Source organism: Ptychodera flava (genome assembly GCF_041260155.1).
Source record: "Ptychodera flava strain L36383 chromosome 23 unlocalized genomic scaffold, AS_Pfla_20210202 Scaffold_23__1_contigs__length_28996876_pilon, whole genome shotgun sequence".
In the NCBI taxonomy this organism is placed as follows: domain Eukaryota; kingdom Metazoa; phylum Hemichordata; class Enteropneusta; family Ptychoderidae; genus Ptychodera; species Ptychodera flava.
The window spans coordinates 28,572,744-28,595,612 of record NW_027248277.1 but is presented as its reverse complement, the minus strand read 5'-3'; the positions used below and the strand labels follow the sequence as shown (position 1 = coordinate 28,595,612).

The 22,869-nt window shown below is 38.2% G+C and overlaps 2 protein-coding genes across 2 annotated transcripts in view; one reads left to right on the top strand and one right to left on the bottom strand.

Annotated features, from left to right (window-relative positions):
• LOC139123893 (ubiquitin-conjugating enzyme E2 Z-like) overlaps window positions 1-22,869 on the top strand; it is a 446,060-nt gene that overhangs the window by 275,059 nt on the left and 148,132 nt on the right. The gene's annotated exons all lie outside the window — the stretch shown is intronic.
• LOC139124297 (putative uncharacterized protein DDB_G0290521) overlaps window positions 1-22,869 on the bottom strand; it is a 42,081-nt gene that overhangs the window by 15,612 nt on the left and 3,600 nt on the right. The window contains exons 3-5 of the mRNA XM_070690438.1: window positions 22,710-22,813; window positions 7,234-7,326; window positions 6,227-6,319 (exon numbers count right to left, since the gene is read on the bottom strand). Coding sequence (XP_070546539.1) covers window positions 6,227-6,319; window positions 7,234-7,326; window positions 22,710-22,813 — 290 coding nt within the window. The remainder of the gene's footprint in view (window positions 1-6,226; window positions 6,320-7,233; window positions 7,327-22,709; window positions 22,814-22,869) is intronic.

The following is a 22,869-nucleotide window of genomic DNA, read 5'->3' as shown; positions in this document are numbered from 1 at the left end:
GTAATTCTCAGCCTGGGAATTTTGTCCCTAAACTCTTTTCCCATAAGAGCCATAGCAGGAGATACGCCTGTCACAGTATGGGGTGTATTTCTATATTCAAATAGAAAATGTGTCAAATCCTTATACCAACTTTTCTTTTGCAATTTAGCAATTCTTACAGATTTCAAAATCACTTCGTTCAGCCTTTCCACGCTCCCATTGCTCTGAGGCCAGTATGGAATAGAATATTTATGATCAATACCTAAGTAATCAAGAAAACCCTCAAACTCGGCTGAGGTGAAAGGTGGACCATTGTCGCTCTTAACACAGTAAGGCAATCCATGTGTCAAAAACATGGCTTCCATGGATTTTATGACATGACCAGCATCTGTTTTCTTTAATAAGACTACTTCTGGCTATCTAGAATATAAATCAGTTACCACAAGCAACTTTTCATCATCACACACCTCAAGAAGGTCAACAGCTAAGTCAAACCATGGTCCTTCAGGTAATTGTGTGGATGATACGGCTAGTTTTCAATCGGATTCGAACCCACAACATTAGGCATCAGTCGCCTATCTGAGAGGCCATAGACAGAACCGCTCGGCTAAATCTCCACTCCCCAAAAAAGAGTGGTTTAATAGCCAGCTAAGTTTTTACATTTTTCTGACTGAGACCGCTCAACACGTTGTAGATGATATTGGCTCTGGGTTTGGCCTAGCACTAACCAATTGACATGGATGACAGGACCGTATCAGCTTTTCTACGTCCCTGTCCATCCCGGGCCACCAAACTCTGTCACGTAAGCGAGCCTTTGTCCTCACAATTCCCTGATGACCCTGGTGAGCAATTTTCAAAATTTTTCTTTGCAAAACCTGTGGTACGACTAATCTGTTACCACGCATGATCAGCCTGCCATACAACCATAACTCGTCTTTCACATGCCAATAAGGTGAAGACTTCAATTTTGACCAATTTGCAGAGGTAATACACTTTTCAACGAGTTGTAAACTCTGGTCTTTTGCAGATTCTCTCTCAATATCACGTGGAGTGATAGCAGATGGCATGGCCTCTAAAATAACACTACATGCAAAATCTTCAGTTTCTCGACAACACTTATCAGATGGTTCATCCACAGGCAATCTACTCAACATATCTGCATAATTATTCTTTCCCTTGATGTGGGTGATATGATAATCAAACTGCTGCATATACAACAACCATCTCTCAATTCTAGCTGAGGGGGGCTGGAGTTAGGGCTGAACACTTTCAATAAAGGCTTATGATCAGTTCTGATCTCAAAATGACTACCTAATAGAAACTGCTGAAGTTTCTCACATGCCCATTTAACCCAAGTGCCTCCCGCTCAAACTGAGAGTACCTAGACTCAACGTGAGTAAGCTTTCTGCTTACATAGTATACTGGTTGGTATGAACCATTACTTTGCATTTATTCGAGGATTGTTCCAACACCAACAGGTGACGCATCAGAAGTGACCCGAGTTTAGCACCCTGCTTGAAATAAGCCATGAATGGACTGGTGGTCAACTTATGTTTGATGAGGTTGAATACCTGCTCATGCTCGGGAAGCCATTCCCACTTCACATCCTTGCGAGTCAAATCCCACAGTGGGCTAGTCACTGTAGCAAACTTATCAACATATCTGGAGCAAAATTGGGCTAGCCCTAAGAAACTTCTCAATTCTGATTTGTCAGTTGGCGTTCGAGCTTTTACTATAACTTTGACTTTCTCATCAGTGTGTTTCATACCCTGGGCTGTCATCAAGTGACCCATGAATATCATACTGTCTCCTATGTTACACTTTGTAAAGTTCAAGATTAAACCATGCTCACTAAATCGCTTGACCACTTTCTCAACTCTGGCATACAGCTGCTCATAATTCTCAGCTACTACCCTAATATCATCATGTATGTTATGGGCACCTTCACAACCTTTCAAGACCTGGCTGATTAAATTTTGAAATTTTTCAGTCGCCATGTTCACACCAAAAACCAAACGCCTGTAACGATACAAAGAGTTGGGCCCTGAGAAAGTTGTAATATCCCTGCTACTTTCATCGAGTTCAATTTGATGAAAGGCCATATTCATATCAAGCTTGCAAAAAACTTTGGCCCCTGAAATTTCTTCTAGCGTTTCATCCATGGTGGGAACAGGGTGTCTTTCCCTAACAATGGCTTGATTTGCTTTTCTCATGTCAAGACATAGTCTGACATCATCTCCATCAGGCTTTTGAACAGTTACAAGAGGGTTGACCCAAGAGGTCGGACCTGAAACCTTTTCTATCACTCCCAGTTTTTCAAGTTCTTTAAGTTTTTCAACAACTTTAGCACGGCGGTTGAAAGGAATTCGCCGGTACTGGACTATGGGTTTGATATTCTCATCAATATGAAAATGGAGCTGGTAGCCTTTTAACTTACCCAACCCAGTGAATACCTCAGGATATTTCCTCCTCAATTCTGCAAGAATTGGCGAAGGATTATCAGCAGAAACTGAATTCATTGTGCAAAGGTTTACATTTCCGACTCTCAGCATGTCCAAGTTCACAGAAGTACTACGACTCAGTAAAATCGGCTGATCAGCCTTGATCACTATGAAATCAGCAATACACTTCTTTTTAGTGGGTGCTTCGACATGTAAAGCACACTTGCCCACTATTTCTAACGATTTACTAGAACCATACGTGAACACTTTGTTATTGCAATTTCTAACTTTTACACCACGCTTTTCAGCAAGTTTGCGAAATTGTTTTTCACCAATGAGATTGCACGTAGCACCACTGTCGATGATAACTGGCACATGTTGATTCTCGATTTGAATACCTTCATCGGTAAGATCCTTTCCACCTGAAGCACGGAAAGCATAGTATGCTTTCTCATCAGCACTCTCGACGTCTGTATGGCTATCATCGGCGTTTGCATCAGTCGTCTGAGCTACTTTGTGTTTACCGCGTCCGCCTGCACCACAGCTACGTCCACGCCCACGTGTACTGCGGCTGGCACCACGGCCTCGACTGCTGCTATTATCACTGTCTTTGGACGGACAGTCTTCCCACTTAGCACGACAGTCCGCAGCTCTGTGTCCCGGCTTTTGACATCGGAAACACCGGTCAGATTTTTGCTCGGCTTTGCGAGTACTACTGCCGCCAGTACTGGCTCGACATTCACGTTGCACGTGACCTCTCTTTCCACAACGGAAACAGGTTGAGTCCGCCAATTTGCCTTTAGTACGCGTACGTTTACCGCCAACATTGACTGCATTTGCAGTGTGAGTACCGGACACCAAAACTAGTGCATCTTTATCATGATTGGACCGTATGATTTGTAGCAGTTTAGTAGTGTTCAAGTCCTTTTCATGATACAGCTTGCTTTTCAGCACTTTGTCACTGATGTAGAGTAAGACACGATCTCTTATCTGGTTGTCTTTTTCCGTCTCGGGAAAATCACAGTCTTTCAGTAGAGTCTTTAGACGTATTGCGTAGTTGTCGACCGTCTCCCCGGACATGGGAGATACGCTGTAAAACTCTGTCTCACCATCGGGACGTTTTTTGTAGTTGGAAATGTATATTCAGACACTCTATCAACTTTGCACAGTTAGTGACGTCACCAGTTTCATCTGCAGATTTAGTGCGAATAATGTCTCTAATTGCAGTTCCAGCCATGTGTAAAAGTAAGGCACGCTTCTGAGCATTATTTGAAACACCAGACGCTGCGACAAACAGTTCAAATTCCTGAAGCCAACGCTCCCACCTTTGTTGAAGGGTCTCCGGTTCACTTTTCACAGTCAAATCTCGCCAATCCTTGCAGTCCGGACAAGGTCACGGGGGTAGACTCTGTGTCTGGCATTTTCAATTCATACACTCAAAACACAGCTACAAAGTCACTAAATCTCGCAAAAGCAACTTGCGTACAGTCTTTTATAGTTATGTTAGATAACTATATCCTCATCGCCTTATGTGATGTCCGGGGAGGGGTTATTGACAGTTGACAACGACAGAGTTCCACAGAAATGTTCTTTAGTGGACGGCAGCCATGTGGGAACTAAATGTTACAGGAAATTACGTGTACAGACCATGTGACAATCACGTGACTACAACGTTATCATCACATCATTAATGTTATGAAAATGCAGCACATAAAATTTACTTTATCTTAAATTATTTTGAGGTAGAACACAAAATGTAAGTGTTTAAACTTCATTTAAATAAAGTTTTATTTAATGACAAATTTCTGTTTCCTTCCATTTTTTGTATGGCTTCCTTGATGATGGATAGAGCTTCCTCTTTTAGCATTAGTGTAGTTTTGATGTGATATTCACATGACAGGATTGCACCACCGCCTTGTCGATCCTTGTATTCCATTTTCTTGTACTTCTGCTTCACATCAGATACTTTGCTTATCGATATATGGCCCGTGTAGTGGCTGGAAAACATTAAAACATTGGTATACCAAATGTGAGTAATAAAAAATGTAGGTTGGTGTCCACTGTATTTAGAGTTTACTAAAACTATCATTGTTATGCATTGCTATGTTTCGTTTTCAAGGAAGACTGACTCTTACCAAGTAATTGAGGCATTCCAGTCCAATAACGTGAAGAGTGCATCACATAAATTAGCAGGAACGCGGCCAACCTGAGACCCTGCTATTCCCCTCACAGTTTGTGTCTTGTGTTCTTGTCACCTGGCCTTGTTACAGCATCCCACAATTCCTCAGATATATCCTTCAAGTCAAGCATCCTTACAGACAATGCTGTCGGGTACCTAGGATTATTCTCTTTCATTACCAATAATGGCACGTCAGTGTGTGTCTGATGTGAAAATAGTGGTACCTGCAAGAAAAATAATGATATTGATGCTGTAATTTCTGCAGTCTTCCATGTTCTTTGATACTGCAAAAACTTAGTATGATGATTTTAAAATTCGATAACATATAAAAACAATATGACTTACCCGCTTACAGTGCTCTTTACTCTGATAGTGGCTGTGTTCATGGTATCAGATACTGTTTTCCTGTGAACGAGAAAACGTACGCGTGTAACCATAGAGCTAAAAAAAATCTGTGACAGAGGCAATCTGTTGACGACGCAGGCTGAAGTGTTTGTAATTTGGCTATTAAATATTGCGACCTAACATTGTTATTGATGTCAAATGCTATATTTGAGTAAAATATTGCATGACTGTTTTGAACAGCCCATTTCAACTATCGTATCTCCCTCTGCACAGAGTTTACTTTAATAGGGACACTGTTTTATGTAACCATTTCAACAACGTTGAACCTTGATCATGCGATAGTGCCACGTTGTGTAACTTTGCATTCACAGCTTCGTTTTCATTGTAAAATTATATAATAGGCGCCACGTGTGATTGTGTCATGCATTGTTGGGATTATCACACAGAGAAAAGACTACGAAACCAAGCTTATGATTCTTTGTCGGAATTGCAGGATAACTTTGATTGTACATGCAATGAGTGCTGACCGAGCGTGCCGGACACGCTCGGCATTGGCAGTTGCATTAGCGTCGTAACTAAAATTGTTGCCGATCGCGCGCATTCCAAAGCCTGTCCTGGAATTTGCTTCACAAAACCGTCGCTATGTACATCTGGCACAGTTAGAACAAAGAAAACGCTTAAAAAGAAACAAACACGTACCTTATTGGACAACGGCGAGCACGTTTTCTCAGCGAAGCAAAATCAAAACACACAAGAAGTGGGTCACGACCGATGCGCATACATTCTGCGCACGAACCTGATTGGACAGCTTTGTACCTTTGACCCTAGATTAATATTCATGAGCACTACCATATTTAGGGATCAGGGCGAGTGTCTAGCAGGGTACATCAGGTTTGAAAGGTCTCTACCATTGCTGTATTTTATAAATTTTACAAAAACATGTATTGGTATTTCACTTTCCTAGGTGAGGGGTCAGTCAAAATTTCTGAGCTAGAGAGGAGGGGATTTACTTAAATTCATCATGGTTGGAAGGGGTCAGAATTTCCGATAAAATTAATCTGACCATCCCCATGCTGTAAATAATGACAGCTTGTATCCATATGGACATCTATACTGAATATCAGAGTTATTGACAGCTGATTAATTTTGAGCAGCTAGTTATGCAAAAAGTCAATTTAAAATGAAGGAAAACAGCCAGCTGACAACAAAGAATGAAGGACAACTACCTATTTATTTGATAACCTACATGTTTTAGACAAAGAAGTCAAACATTGTTACTCACGAGACTTTGGATAGCTTGCTTTGGTTGCTTCGTCTGATTTAGTGTCTTCATCTGATTTGTTTGCCCACAATGGTGATGCTGTTCCTTCTTCATCTGCAATTGTAAGAAAAGATTTACCGGTATATGTGATGCAATTCAGCAATGCTCCTGTTGTCTTTAAATTCAAAACTGTCACATATATTACCTTGTACATGTATGTTCTTAGCAAAAACTAGTATTCCTCAGTGTCACCTCAAATAGCTTGTAGTACAGTTATGCAGTGACTACCTAGTGTTGATATAACATTGAAAATAACCCTTGCCTTCCACACTATTTAGTTTCAATTGAGCATGACCTATAGATAACAGCACATGTGTAAATCCATGTAAATTCATTTTCATGCAAGGGCCTGCAAACAAATTTATGTGGAAGGGAATACTTTTCAAAAACAAAATGCATGAAAAAACACTGACCTGCCTGTGAATTCTTGCAAAAAAAATGCTGATCCTCCCCTCCTCTGTGATCAAAAGTAAGTGACTCTGACCCAAAAATTATTCTGGGCTATTTTGTTGTCACTTTCAATTTCATTATGTGCTTTGACCTTTTACAACCTTCATGAGAAAACTGATGATAATCTAGAAGGATTCATCAGGATTTAAAAGGTCTTTACCATTGCTGTATTTTATAAATTTTACAAATACATGCATTAGGATTTCACTTTTCTAAGTCGGGGGTCAGTGAAAATTTCTGAGTTAGAGAGGGGCTGTTACTCAAATTTATCATGGTTGGAAGGGGGTACTCGAAATTTCAGAGTTTCTGATGAAATTACTCTGACCACCCCAGGCCATAATTAAAGAGGGCTCCCCAAGCATCTATAAGGACATATATACTGAATATCAAAGTTATTGGACAGCCGATTCATTTTGAGCAGCTAATTATGCAAAAAGTCAATTAACAATGATGGACAACTACCTATTTATTTGATAACCTGCATGTTTCTTACAAAGAAGTCAAACATTGTTACTCACGAGACTTTGGATTGCTTGCTTTGGTTGCTTCGTCTGATTTGGTGGCTTCATCTGATTTGTTTGCCGTCAATGGTGATGCTGTTCCTTCTTCATCTGCAATTGTAAGAGAAGGCTTATATGTGATGCAAAATAATCGCAATCATACCAATCCATAATCCAATAACACTAGGTCAAAATTGTAAGACAATAGTTGTTAACATAGACACAAAACAGCACAGAACAGACAGTAAATAGACGGTACACAAACAAAGTCAAATTCATGAAAGAAAGATATATGGACCTCTGGCCAAAAGACCAAGAAGTGATGTCAGGTGTTCGAAAATAGTAAGCGCATCCTGCCCCACATGTGGCACCCGCCCTATATCAATCTGTAAGTCAGATAGGTAGTGGTCACCAACTAAGGCCCCATGTCACCGATGCCATCAGTGATCATTTGTCGAAGAGAGATATCGTATTTATCAATCAGCTTGCGATACCTGCCAAAAAGCGTTTGAATGTAGAGACAAGTCTTGCTCTGGTGTAACCTTGATTTAACAGTTTGAAAGAGAGATGCAATATTCCTGTTTCTTTTGAATTCAAAACTGTCACATATTACCTTGTACATATGATCTTAGCAAAAACTAGTATTTCTCTTTTTTTACTTCAAATAAATTGTAGTATGTAGCAACTGCCTAATGTTGATATAACATTGAATGTGACCCTTGCCTTCCATACCATTTAGTTTCAATTATATGCTATGCCTGTATTACCATTCTCCTATTGTTTAAAAGGTACTAATATGAACACGTATTTAAACTAGTGAAAATACAAATTATATTTTCACTGTAACCGAACTACTTACAGCTACCTGACGCGTGACCTTCGGCGGGATGTTCACATACATGTGAAACTGCTGAGCGAATAGACTTGTGACACTCCGAAACGTCATTGTGAATGTGATTATAGTCAATTTTTTTGTTTGCAGTCAGTTCATGGGCATTACACTTAGGTACAAGTAGTAGTACAGTTGTACCAAAAACATACAAATGAAGGCATTGAAAATGTGTATGTTTTGCCGACCCGACACCTGTCATCGTTCACGGCCAGTCCCATACAGTGGTGTTTTCAAGTCGTCTACTCTGCGCTGCCAAAGATTACGATCTTGGTTGACAGAACTGCTATATGAAAAGTTCCCTGCTGAGTGGTAAGTTACATCGTTTACAGCCATAACTGAGCCACAAAAATCCAACCGCACTAGTACTGAAAATACAACCGCAGCAAAGCCAGTGCATAGATAACTGATTGTAATACAAACAGAAACTACAATAGCAACAAGTACTAGAAAACCTTAAAGTATAGAAGCGGCACCTTTATTTTACTGATAAAGAGCTAATAAACCACGGGGTGCTTGGTTTAGATATGAGAAGTCTCCTTGCCAAACATAAATATAAGAAATCAACTTGGCATTGACTTCCTGAAGACAGTACCATTTAACGCCATCCTGCTGAGATTTCTTACTGACAGCAACAAAGTATAGATAAACAAGGCGCAGTTAGACTACATATTAATTACTATTAGTGTTTGTATTACAATCAGTTACCTATGCACTGGCTTTGCCGCGGTTGTACTTGCGACAGACAAGGTGCACATATTATATTTCTGATTTGTACCTGTCAGTGAGATTCACAGGTCACGATAGTTGTCTGGTTGCACCGGTGCGGTGTTCAGAGACAATGTAAGATACTAAGGAAATAAAACTTTCATTTAGGTTGTCGTGAAAGAAATTTAGTTCTATTTAGGCAAGCCATTTATGAAAATATACTAGCAGACGATGAAAATACCTTTGAAATGTTTTATTCGTACAGCAACAATAATCACAAACGAGTTACGACACTACAGCTTACAGTGTACTCACTTCATGTTTTCACTAATCCGCTCACAAAGTCTTAACTAAGATGGTAAATTCGGCATATTTGACGTACTGGGACATGTTTAATTCTTCGAGATAAACTGAACTGGTACAGCTATTATATCCACTGTGCATCAATAGATGTCGCAGAGCTGCTTGCTTCATGCTCTCAGCTGCTCGATCGAGTTTGAAATTGAACGTGGTGCTGTGCGAGTATTTTGACCCGATTTTGGCAGGCCTCACAACTTTCGCGAAGGGATGAGTTTATGTTTCAAAACACGAAAACACACTCATTTAACACACTCCAGGCTATTTTTTACATCCATCGCCATTTCAAGCTATAAACAAATCTTCTTCAAAGTGTGAAACCTGTGTTTTACATCCACCATCATTTTAAACTAAAAATAAAATCTTCTTCGAATTGTGAAAACCTGTGTCGACATAGTAATATTGAAATTGTTCACTTTTAAAGTGCTCCATGAACTCTCCTATGAAGTGGAATAGCCAAATAGTGGAATAATATCAAGAAGTGATACGGTTGTCATCACTCCTTAGCAACCAACTTTTTATAAGTACAGCCAGGAGCAAGCAAGGTCGATTTCAGTTGATTTCGTCGCTAATTTCGAAGCATTTGTAGGAAAACAGTCATAACCAAAGTATGCATGTATGATAAAGGTGTTATTACATGAAGTTTGGGCAATACTGTGTCATATTTGAGTGATGTGTCTGCATTTCGACTCGTTGCTGCGAAACTCATCAAAATACGGACACATCACTCAAATGCGATGCAGTATAACCCAAACTTTGTGTAATCCCTTTATAATACAATCATTGCTGAGTACAGCACCTGTCATTCATAAATATAAAAAACGTGACCTCTGGTTTCCTAGCAAACCTAGCAAAATCAATAATGTCAACAGAACATTACAGAAATTGAGTGACAAAAATTATCTCTTGACAGTCATTTTTATCCTGAACTCACACAGCTGGCACTGTCTGGTTCAATGTCATGACTTTGACTTGCAGTAGGTGTAAAAATTTCCTGGGGCACTGAAACTGTGTTTTCAGGAAATGGCATATTAGTGTCACTATCTTCCTGCTTTGGTGGGGCTTCAGATACAGGCAATAATTGTCGGCGGTTCCGTCTGTATACTTTATCTTCCACTTTAACCATGTAGGATCTTGGCTGCCTAGCGACATCTTGGACAACTCTCATGTGGTTGTAGCCTTTCTGTGTCTGTATTCTAACAACCTTTTGTGGTTTTAGTGGTGTTAGTTGTTTAGCAGACTTGTTAAAATAAGTTCCTTTTTGTTGTCGTGACTTCCTTATTTGAGTTGTCACCATTTTTGGATTCTTTGTAGACAGCTTCAGTAGTTGGTTACTCATGGGTTTTGTTTTTGCCCATCCACCTCAACATGAGACAATGTGCTGGTGATCCTAAAGGTGTTGTCACCTGGTACATTGCATAAATTAAGCAGATTTAAATACTAGTCAGATCCTTTGTTTTTTCTTCTCATTCAAGCAATTTTTTCGCACTTTGTACAGCAGGCTCTCTGTTAGTCCATTTGACTGTGGACAGCCTGGACTTCATGTAGTATGATTGAAATTGCTTTCTTTGTAAAATTCTGGAATTCACTGCTCATATACTGTCTCCACCATCAGACAATACTCTGTGTGGTATTCCATGTGCTATGAAATGTCTATAGACTTTCTGTATCATAGATTTGGATATCAGATGATGTACTGTAGAGTGTGTATTTCAAATAAATGGCGTAGGACCAGGCTGGTCGTATAGGAATGATGATTGTTACTCCTATTGGACATTCCCATTGTAAATGAAATTCCAATAAGAACATTGTGAGACCATGGTTGTCTTATGGAACAATCCCTGAATGTCCTACAGGACAATCCTTTTGTACATGACATTTAAATAGGATTTGTTCAATTCTGTCCGAATCATTAGCTTTTGCTGTTGCTCTGACAAAATTATTCTAACCATTCTCGGATAGCAAAATATTTTGCAAATTATATTGCAATAAATTTTTGGGCAGGCACTGAAGAAAACACGGATTGTAAATATATCCCATTTTGCTATTTCTAGAATTAAAAAACAATTAAAGGGCAAGTGGATAAAAAAAATTACGCGTCTTTCCCTTTGCATCAATGTCTTCTTCGTCATTGATCATTTTAATAAGGATATTTCTTATCACATCCATTGCAATGCACTTCCGTCCCTCAATGACTCTCTTCTGTACAACTTCACAAAAATTTATTAAAGGATGGGACATACATAATAGCGCTGTCTTCCTCTGCTTTTTTTCTGATACGGTACGTGTAAGTTAAAGATCTTGTATAACTTAGGTAACATGATTGGTGATACTTAACTTCTATACTGACCAAGTCTTGACCTCGCAGATGAATCAACAGTTTCTTGTCTTTCCTATGTTCCACAGCTTTAATCTATGTACGTCCATCAGTTTCACATGAAGTAAGTCTTTCATTGACTTCTATTTTGTTATCCGGTCCCGATCTTTATTTCCAACGTCTGCACAATATGCATATCAGTGGTAGTACATGTATACTTCGCGTTTTGCTGCGAAATGGCGGTGGAAGTAGGATTGGACCGCCAAGGTGTCACTTTTTAGGAGAAACTTGGTATTGATCATCATTATCAACTTCCGTCGTCTGACTTGATTTGCTTGTTAAAAGCGTTTTCCGCAGAGCACCTTTCTCTTTGGGTTTCTACGCCTGAGTAAGTCGGTGTTCATCTGTAAAACGCTGATAGCATACACGGTGGAAGCCCACCTGATCCCAGCATTCAGCGCTTACCTGCAGTGCTATTTCCTGCTCCAAACAATCAGAATCCTTCCATACTTCAGTACATTTAATCCTTTAGCCCATAATTATCCGTGAAGGAAAAAACAGGCTCATTTTTTTTCGTCTTGACGATGTGGCATACACACTGCATATTGGCAAGGGCAGCCATTTTGTATCTCTATGTAACGACATTGTTTGATTGGATCACGCGATTGAAATGTCATCGCAGTCACCAGTGAGAAAGTTGTTGCTCTAGAGAAAAGAAATGACCTTTGACCCCTATTTGCATCTACTTCATTTTTGCGACTTTTTAGCGGAACTCTAGCGCCCCTTTCAGGCAAAGTACGCTGAAAAATTTGTTTTCTTTATCCTTAGGCAGTATTTGTCATGTTAATCATTTATAAGTTCAAGACTCGATTTAGATGCATTTTTGAAACGATAGACCTGGTTAGCCCACAGACTATATAGAATACACTTTCTGTAAGAAGAACTCTCATCTGGATATAGCAAATGGCATAATGAATTGTTTTACCTGTATTAATCAATAGGCATCATTTTTGTCTCTCCATCATTATATTTTGCATGGTGCTTTGTCATGTAATGAAGAGTATGCACTTGTATGTGTTTGTATTTATAAAACGATGGAATCTTTATAAAGAATAGAAGCTTTGATAGCATTCTGTGTATGCGATGGAATATCATAAACATGTTTGTTGCTTAGCGACATATTTCCTTATAGTTATTTTACGATAATGTTATGCAGTGTATTTATCATAAAAAATGATAATTCATTGTTTTGACTGTAGAGTAAGATATGACAACTTTGCTTTTGAAGGAATAAAAAATGTCACAATAGCTGAGAGTAAATGCCGTTCCACAAGAAATCACACGCTGTGTGTTTTTGCAACCCCATTGATATTGGTATGACTCTCTATTTAATGAACAAAAAGTAAATTTGCATTTAGACAATTATCCTATAACTTACCCATGAGCAGTATTATGTACCCCAGTATTCAGAGCATTAGATGTGTATGTTACGAATACTACTGTCTATAAAGCCTGACACTTTTGGCAGTTTTAGCTACTGTAATGCTAAACACATCTACGTTACCTATCAACCTGTTTTAGGAAATTTTGATTATATAACAGTATTACACATTACACATTGAAAGCAACCTAATGTGTTAAAGTTTGCATCATACACATTGGCAAAATGGGTCACAAAGGTGAACTGTCCACATATTTTTATTAAAAAATTGCAAGATGTGCAATTTTCCTTACATGCCCATGTGAAAATGGTACAACCCTCTCTTTTTCAATATATTTTCACCATGACTACTGAGAGAGTGGTACAAAATTCGGCTGACTTGCAGCGTGTTCGCAAGGTTATATCTGATTGGTCGATTGTCATTATTCACAGCAACTTAGGGAGTTTATTTTTATTATTCTATTATAATGGTGAGATTCTGCCAACCAATTGGATAAAAGCTTTCAAATCGCTGCAAGTCGGCCCCAAAATTTACCCTTTCACAGGCAATGATATTGTCTGTGCGTCACATAAAAGTGAGCTTCATTTCCATGTTTATCAAAATGGGCGGCCCTAATCATTTGAGGGGATTATCACAAGTTGGGTAGATCACACAGAGTTTGCGGTTTATACGTTTATTATACGCACTAGAATTTTTTCGTATGCATTTTTCTGCAGGCGCAATACGTTTGACTGTACGCAAAATATTGGCGTCCGTCTTGGGCGCTTTTTTGTCAACGACGTGTTGTCTTGTCCATTGACTCGCCAACCAAAATTGCAACAGTTATTCTCTTGGCTTGAAATTGTAACACGTTGAGTTAAAATTATTTCCCCACAGCTTTGCATTGTTAATTCGAGATTGCAACCCACCGACAACCGGGTGCGGTGTTACCTGAAATTGCAAAATTTTGAGCGAATAAGTTTACAAAGGTCATGCCTTAATGTACGCAGCTGCCAATCATATTGATGGTTATGCAAATACGAGGCATGAATGCATTACTCATTTGATTGATCAAAAGCACGTTTTCCTAGTGAATGTACCCCGGGGAATGTACCAATCTTCTAACGTGCATCAATAAAGTTCTCAATGCCAGCAAATATCCAGATTGCGATTTGGATATCTGTGATTACAGCACAGCATCTTTGACGACACTCATCGCCTATTTGGTGCTGAGCGTGTTGAAGCCGGCCTGCCAACGGAAGCCCCTCGACCGCGGAGTGTCACTGTCAGTAGGTGAAACACATACGAGCGAGGTGAATGAAAAATCAGACAATACAGAAGACCAAATGATACAGAAATTGCGTGGAAAAAAGCAGAACTAAAGGTTATATCATTTATGTATATTGAAACTTTAAATATGGCGCTGTGACGTGAAAATGACTTAAGAACCCACAAGTACCCTGATGACCCGCGCGACGTGATTTGCAAGCACAGGTTACTCAAATGAAACTGACTTTGCGTGCCCACGGATGCCCAATTTCAGCGAATCTTGCAGTATTTCTGATAAAGAATATGGAGAGCTGTTTCTCATGTTGCGATTGTTATCCTGCAGAGCTCTCATGATTCCAGTTTCAACAGTGTAGCGCACCGCACGACATAATCAACGGGTAATGAGAATGCCGATAATCTGATGCGTCACACTATGGAAGGGCCATCGGTTGCAGACTTTCGTTTTGACTGAGCAATAGAAATATGCACTGTGCGAGACAATAGAAACCCGTTATATTCTAGAGATACTTGTTTGAATTTTCACTTCACGTGCAAATAGAAACTTCTCTTTGATGATTTTAAGTTTTACGACTGTTAGTTACAGTGTTAACCAGTAGTTACAATACAAAAGCTACGTGCTTTCACTGCAGTGTATGAGACACTGTGATGTGTTATCACAGTTTTACTGTTTCGTGTATTTTTCATTCAGACTTTTTTCTCTGTATGATCAAGATTTCATGATGTTAAATTTATTAAAAACGTCTCAATTATCGTGAAAAATATTTCCTGTGTCAACCAAAATTAATTTGCCTCATTTTTCGCCCTGGGTTGAATGCGGAAGTGGCGTGTTACACATTAACATGACGACAATACGCATTTTTGCCGACCCTTTGCGTACGTGAAACGCATTGAAAAAAATTGAACCGCGAACACTGTCACATGCATTCCTGGAAACCTACATCATCAGTACTCTTTTGAAAATATCACTAACTAAAAATCAATTAAAAATTGCGTATGGGATGTTTCTGCTTGCGGCGGCCTATGTTATCAGGGTTTTCAAAGCTCAAGCTTGAGTTCATTCACACACTAATTTAGAATGCAGACTCAAAAGAGCAAGTTTGCCGATCTGTTACGTGTAATTTTCAAAACGGAAATAAATGTTGTTCGTGGCTTGACTTTGCTTTCTTTTAAAATATCCTCCATTACGCCAAAGCACACTTCGATATCGGATTGCTAGTGTTCAGAAACGATTACTGTGAAAAGTTGTTTGTCAACTAGCCGCATACTTTGCAGAAACAAGCTACTAGAACTGGAAGTACCGAAACTAGCAATCAATTCTTTGCAATATGAGGTTGACTTCATGCAAGGCTGGCATATACTCAGAAAGTACTTGCAATAATTTTGTATTAATGCACGGCGGAACTTCCATAACGATGTGAAAGGAACGTGTTCAGCGCATAAACAACTACAGCCTATCAATGATTGACTAGACAACGATCGGTACATTTGTTAAGCTAAGTTTATTCTGGCTGCAAGTCAGAGACCATATAATAACAAAATAATTAGTAGTATATTTTAGCAGACTGTCACATTAAAGGTAGGCTGTTGCGCAGATCGTGGGGTGAACACTGAGACGTTGGCCAGCCTTGAAACTGCCGCCAAGAAAAGCAAAGCTATGGATAATCTCTAGGAACACCGCTGTACTGTATTAGTATCATCCGTTTGTAGCTCCATTGTATCAGTTTGATAAAAATCAACACTCTATGTAGGGTAAGGTCATATACAATGAATTTGACCAGGTCGCTTAACATCGTCAGGTATGGCGACAAGTCTGTTGTGCGGTGCACACAGCGCCAAAGCTAAGAAACGCACTTTACTCACATATTTTGAACTTCTCAAATACTAAATTTTAATGCTGTCAAGAGTTATTCACTTCATCTTGAAGTAGGCAAACTAGCAAATGATGAGGCGCCGCATTTGCATGATCGTACGATATTCTGCCATAATATGAACTTTGCAATAATTTCTCAAAAGAGAACATGCATAAATTGCCGATCTGGAGAAGTTTAAAATGAGTTAAGTTGAGGAACAAAGGATTGTCCTACTACGTAATGACAGAACACAGGTCTCATTCGCATGAAATACCCTGTTTTATACTAGTTTTGGCATTTTCCTATTGATCGAGAACTCTGGTTACCACAATGACAATGTGTAACTGTTCATACCGGTAGAACAGTAAATAGTAATAGCTAGTTTAGCATTCAACAAATGCATTAAACCGTGTATTGCTTTCTGTGTTTGTTTTGTGAATACCGCCCATTGCTTGCACCAAGCACAGAGACTCGACTGTACACCATTTGTGTATAATTTCTTTTCATTTCACATGATCTACGATGCATTACAAACATGTAAGAAATTAACAAACTGACAATAAATATTTTAACTTAATAGTAATACAGAACTTAAAGTCCAGCTTTATTATATAACTCACTTTACGACCTCGCTAAAGCAGGGCTAACGCTAGCACAAAGGCACAACAATGACAAGTTGCCATTCAAGAATATTCAGTATTATTATCATACCAGTATATTGATGGCGTAAATGCAGCGATCTGATTGGTCGAAATGCGAAAAGAACCGTGGTATATTGGCAATATACCACGGCTGACATACGCACCAGCTCTCAGCTTGAGCAAAACCCATTTTAACGTTTCATGCCTGAATTTTAATATAATGTTATGATATATTAGCAATAATCACACCCAGCAACTGAATACCACTCAATTTTTACCAGTTCATGATATATATGCACTTGCTATCGCTCGTGCATATATATCGTGTACTGGTCAAAATCTCATGGTATACCATCGATTGATGTGCTTTATTGCTTAAATAAACAATAGGCAATGACGCTACACAATAAAAAGCAGAGCGCAAGATTTTCTGGCAAAAAAGAAAAAGTTACAGTTGCTGAGAATTGAATTAAAGTGAATTCTGAGGTATTGCCGGGAAACATTGCATTCTGTGACGGTAAAAATGACTAAAGCAGTAAAATTTTACATACTGGAAAATAGTACAAATTACCTCAGTAAATGTCATTGCCTGTGTTAAAAAGCAGTAAACATTATCTCATACACATCATGCCAGTATTGACAACGTTATTCCATTCTGCAAGTCCAAAGACGATGCAGAGGGGATGTTGTCCGATCGACTGTCAAAGTATGACATCGCAACCATCTCCAAAATAGAATGACACTGAAACTCTTGGTAAGGTACTGGGACGTAATCTTTATTCACTGTGACTACGTTCAGATGCACTGTTGACAGTGCATAATACCAGGTGAACTTTACAGAGTTGGACCGATGTGTAAAACACAATAATTGCTTTAGAAAAAAAGATGTTTCATTTTGTTTTGGCTTCAATTAGTTCGGAGCAGGAATAATTTTGGATGTCTGATTTATCAGGTAAAGTATGCAAACTATAATCAGAAGCGGACACAATGTTTCGGTGTTTGGCATCATACGTTGGGATTCTGGAAATAGTTTGTGAATGTCAGGCATTATAATTTTGTATTGACCAACATTATATACCAGAAAAAGTTGTGGTTTTTGGATGTTTATTCCGGCCCCAATTTCATTCAGAGCAGGATTGAAGAATTTTGAGTGTGGGACTTTGTGGCGTGTTGACTCACATGTAAAATGTTAACAGAAGTGGAAATTTTTTTGATTTTCGATCTTAATATTAAGTTGGATGTAGAACAGTGTTTGTTGTCTTACTGTAATTCTGTCAGGTATGGACGGACGTGACACATACTGGTAAAACACATAGTTTTTGGCCGCAATGTGTTTTTGAACGGAAAGAGTTCTGTATGTCGAAAACTGTAACTACGCAATTTTGTGTCACTCAAGGGGGATTATGCAAATAGCAATGCAAATGTTTTGATGAGTTTACAACAACTCCCAGATTTGACATGGGATAGCCACGTGCATTTGTTTTGATTTTTAAAAACCGTTAATTACACGGAAACCATTACATTTTTTGAACTAGCGACATATCTCAATGATAGGCCTTAATTTAAGTCATATTCTCAGAGATTTTGAAAATTCAGCAGAAAAATAACCAGTTTGGTATCTATCATCCTGAATCTGACAATCCTTTTTCAAGTGAGTTTGAATGTGTGCTCGTATTTTAACCATTTAGGGCACGTTCTTATTGGCGTGCATAGACTGAAAGGAGGACATATCGTACCTCCAGCTGTATGTACGTACACATTGACACTATGGCAGTGCAACTACTCACGTTGGCATTCTAAAATTCAAACTTTAATAAATCAAGATTTTGTTGTAAAAAAATCAGGCCATTACCTTTGAAAACATTTTACACCCACGTAATTACTCTTCTCTTGTTCCTTGATGCGTTTAAAACCAAGGATCGTGCAGCCAATCTTGACCTCATGATCGCTTCTCTTACTGTTTCCGTCTTTAGGGTTTCGAGACCACAGGTTTTAAACCCTCTAGTAATCGTTCCGTTTTTTATTATTATTGTTATTATATTAGGGTTTCGAGACCTTTGTCTCGAACCCTTTTGTAATCATTCTGTTTATGATTATTATTATTCCTCCCACGGTTTTGTCTCCCATTCCAACACCATTGCACCAAAAAAGTTCTTATTTAGCACATGGTTAAAACTCACAGGACATATTTTTTTTTATTTGTTACCATGCCAACTTGTCACATGACCTAGCTGGTATTCTCATTTGAAATTTGCAATTCCATCTCATTGGCATAAATATTAATCAATCAAAATTTCGCGAGGTCATTTTGTAGACCATACAGCTAGGCTCCTTTGTGCCCAATATCAAGGTGACAGGCCTTGCAAATTTTTAGGAGAATATTTTTAAAATATTATTTTTCATATTTTTATGTGACCTTTGACCTTACCTATACCCCTGCAGCTAATCTATTCCTATATCTCATTCTGGCCTTTTCAAGAGTCCCTGAAAACAATATCTCGAAACCCTATTGAAATTATTCTGTTTTTTGTTATTAGGGTTTCGAGACTTTCGCCTCGAAAGGCTTTTGTAGTTGTTCCGTTTTTTATTGGGGTTTCCACACCAAGGGTGCGAAACCCTCTTGGAATCATTCCGTTTTTATTATTAGGGTTTCGACACCATAGGTGCGAAACCTCTTGTAATCGTTCTGGTTTTAGGGTTTCGAGACCATTTGGCCTGCAACCCTATTGTAATCGTTCTGTTTTTCATTATTAGGGTTCGGAGACTTTCGTCTAGAAACCCTATTGGCATCTTCCTGCAACTCATTTATTATGCACATATGAAATTGTGGGCTTGCTAATAGAGCTAGAGGTCTAATTTTTGGCACATAGGATAACTATGGGAGCATTGCTGCGTTTTTTCAACAAAATGTCACATGACCAGCCACTTCCTGTACATCATTAATTAGGCACATACCTATTCTGGGTTAATAATAGAGCTAGAGGTCTGATTTTTGGTATGTAGGGATAACTAGGGGATACAATTTTTTCACCAAATATCACGTGACCTAAATGACCTTTGACCCCAAATATACATATTTGTCCATAACTCAGTAACCACAAATGCTACAGCCTTCATATTTGGTATGATGGGAGACCTTATGACAGTGATTCACGGTAACACGTTTGACAAGTTTGACTCCATGCGATCCCCACGTATGCAACACAACATTGTATAAATTTCCAACAAAAGAACATCAATAGATAACGTTCACAACACGTTCACAGTGTGAGACTCTACACCAGTTTGCTTCCGTTTTGTGTTATTTTTACCAATTTACTGCGATGTTCATGGTTCATATTCACACACATTTTGTATACAAGAGAATAACTTGACAGGTATTTGGTCTGTAAAACTTAGGAGATACTGTGAATTGCTGATTAATTCGTCAATTTCAGACCCTTGTTCTGCACATGTAAACACAGTCAGATCGCTATATTATTGACAGCAACAGTAAGATCGCCATATTATTGACAGCAACAGTATACTTCAGTGATAAGAATAAATAGAATGGCAACAAAACAATCTGCAAATCTTCTATTTCGAGCAAACTGAATTTTTTTCATCTAGTCTGGAAACTTAACAGTTTCTGTGTCCGTTAGACTTGTCATGGGTGCTAATCATAGAATTCATCAAGTTATTCATTGTGTCAGTACAGCAGACAGACATACGTACACACGACTACAACAACACTGGGCAAGCTGTGGACCTGGTGCCAATTAACTTCCGTGAGCCAAAAATCGAGCGATGTTTCAGGAATGAAAGGGGAACTAACTGGCACAAATTACATGACAATTACGAGTTGGTTGTATAGTATGGGCAGGTTTATGAAACCAGCGGTAGATTTTGTGAGATGGCATTCGCCATGTTTTTTAGTATGATCACGTACTGCAGAGCCTACATCTACAACACTATACACAGGTACATGTAAGTTTAGCATTCTGTCTACAGACTAGTCCAGTAACTGCCTAGTATTGGTATTGTTTAGTTCATGCACATTACATGCACATTTACATATAAGTACACTTACAGCCACACACATATGCCAGTACACAGAAATATGACAGATAAAAAAGTATAAAGCAAATAGCTAGTAAACAACATTATTCATTAGTTTACAGAAATGTTCCGGTTATACGGTATATATATATATATATTATATATATATATATATATATATATATATATATATATATATATATATATATATATATATATATATTATATAAATATATATATATATATATGTCTTCAGATCATAATTCAAGTGTACAGTACATATGCATCAGCAACACAGTAGACATACTCATAACAGTGGTAGACATGTAAATCATACAGTATTCTGACTGATAGTACGAGTATCCTAATGCTTGGACAAATTCACTGACAGATTGCTACTACACTCACACTGTTCCTTCAGATAATACTGACATGCATTTAAAGGCGCATGCATTTTTGCCACACACAGACATACACACATACATACATGTACTTACTTCATGTTTTCACATTCTCAGACTTTCACACACAATGTACATTGATATGCACTATGTCTGCAGCCATGAGTTATTCTGTCAGTAATTATGTGTGCATCGCTGCTACACTGCCCGTGACAATGACTTACAAAATTTGAAAATTTGGATAAACATCGGAGTATGCAAACTCTTGTGAGAATATTAAAAGATATGTGTGTGATCAAACTCAAATCTTAGAGAAATCTGTTCAAAGTTAAAAAAATAATTCTGCATCTACGGAAACACAAAATACAGGAATTCCACCAAGAATCTGCATCAGTTCATGAGAAGATATTTTGTAAGCCATTTACAGCAAGTCACCAACAAACACACAGCAACAAAATTTCTACCACTGTAAAACTTTTAAACGCACAAATATACATCTTCTTTGTTTCGTTATACAACCACAGCAAAACCAGTAAACTAAATCTGTCATATTTTATAGAATACATGTTAGTAAAAAAATTAAACCAAAATAAACCTACGTCTAGGGAGAGTTCTTCCTATGTTTGCATGCAAAAAATACACATGCGGGATTATGGATGACTGATAACTGATAGTTCTGAAAATGCAGGGTGCAATATAAAGAAGCATGGATTTTTTGAAAACCAAATCCCTATATTTAATTCTAATGGCGATGGTTGTCCTAGCGGTGTGTTTTAGCTATGACGAGTGGTCGTTGTGTGCAGGCTTAAGCATGTATGTGTGGCAAATAGGTTTGCACAGCCATTAGTGTGGAAAGCTGTCTTGTTCCAGTGTCATTGCTGAAACAAACTGTTGAATGACAATGTAGCAACTAACAAATCATAAACATGAAACAAAGCAACTTACAAGTTCAGAATATGTAATCATAGTGAAACCTACCTGCATGCAAATACATTACAATCAGTGTATATGATAATGATATTCAATAAAATTCTGGCAGTGTTTGTACAGAACAAAATGATATTCATAGGAACACATTTCCTGAAATGCACTCCATATTATCAGGAGAGATATTCATTGCTGAAGTTTACAACATCTTTTTGTTGTCATGATAGAACAATTTATTGTTATTCAATTTCAAAATGTAGAGAACCTACAAAACACATTTTGCTTTTTTGTATAAACTTTGAGAGGAAAAGTTTTGGATAAAATTTGTGAATTCATATTGCTTAATTTTATGGAATTTTATGTGAAAATATTTTTTTATAATTTATTTCTGAGAATGATTCTATGCAAGTGAATATTGAGTTGATTTCATTTTTTCCGGATGTGTGTCCATTTCAGTAAGAATCGTCCATTGCCAATGGTCAATATGCATGTGTTTCAGCCTGAATGATGATTACACCACAGCATATCAAATAAATGCTGGCACTGTGTCTAAACATGGCAATAAACATGCAATGAAAAGCAAAACGCTTGAGATACATGTACCATGTGACAATAAAGTGCAGTTTACACTTACAATAAGTACAATCTGACTTACTTGAATCGGAGGCAATTCTTGTTTTGACAGTTCTGGAAGACCACTGTAATTTGCTCTCAGATGACGATGTCTTCACATTAGCACTGTCCGTGGTTGCTGTGTTTCTTTGAGATTATCAGATTTGCGTCGTCTTTCAAGAATTCCTTCTTCCACGTGTGGT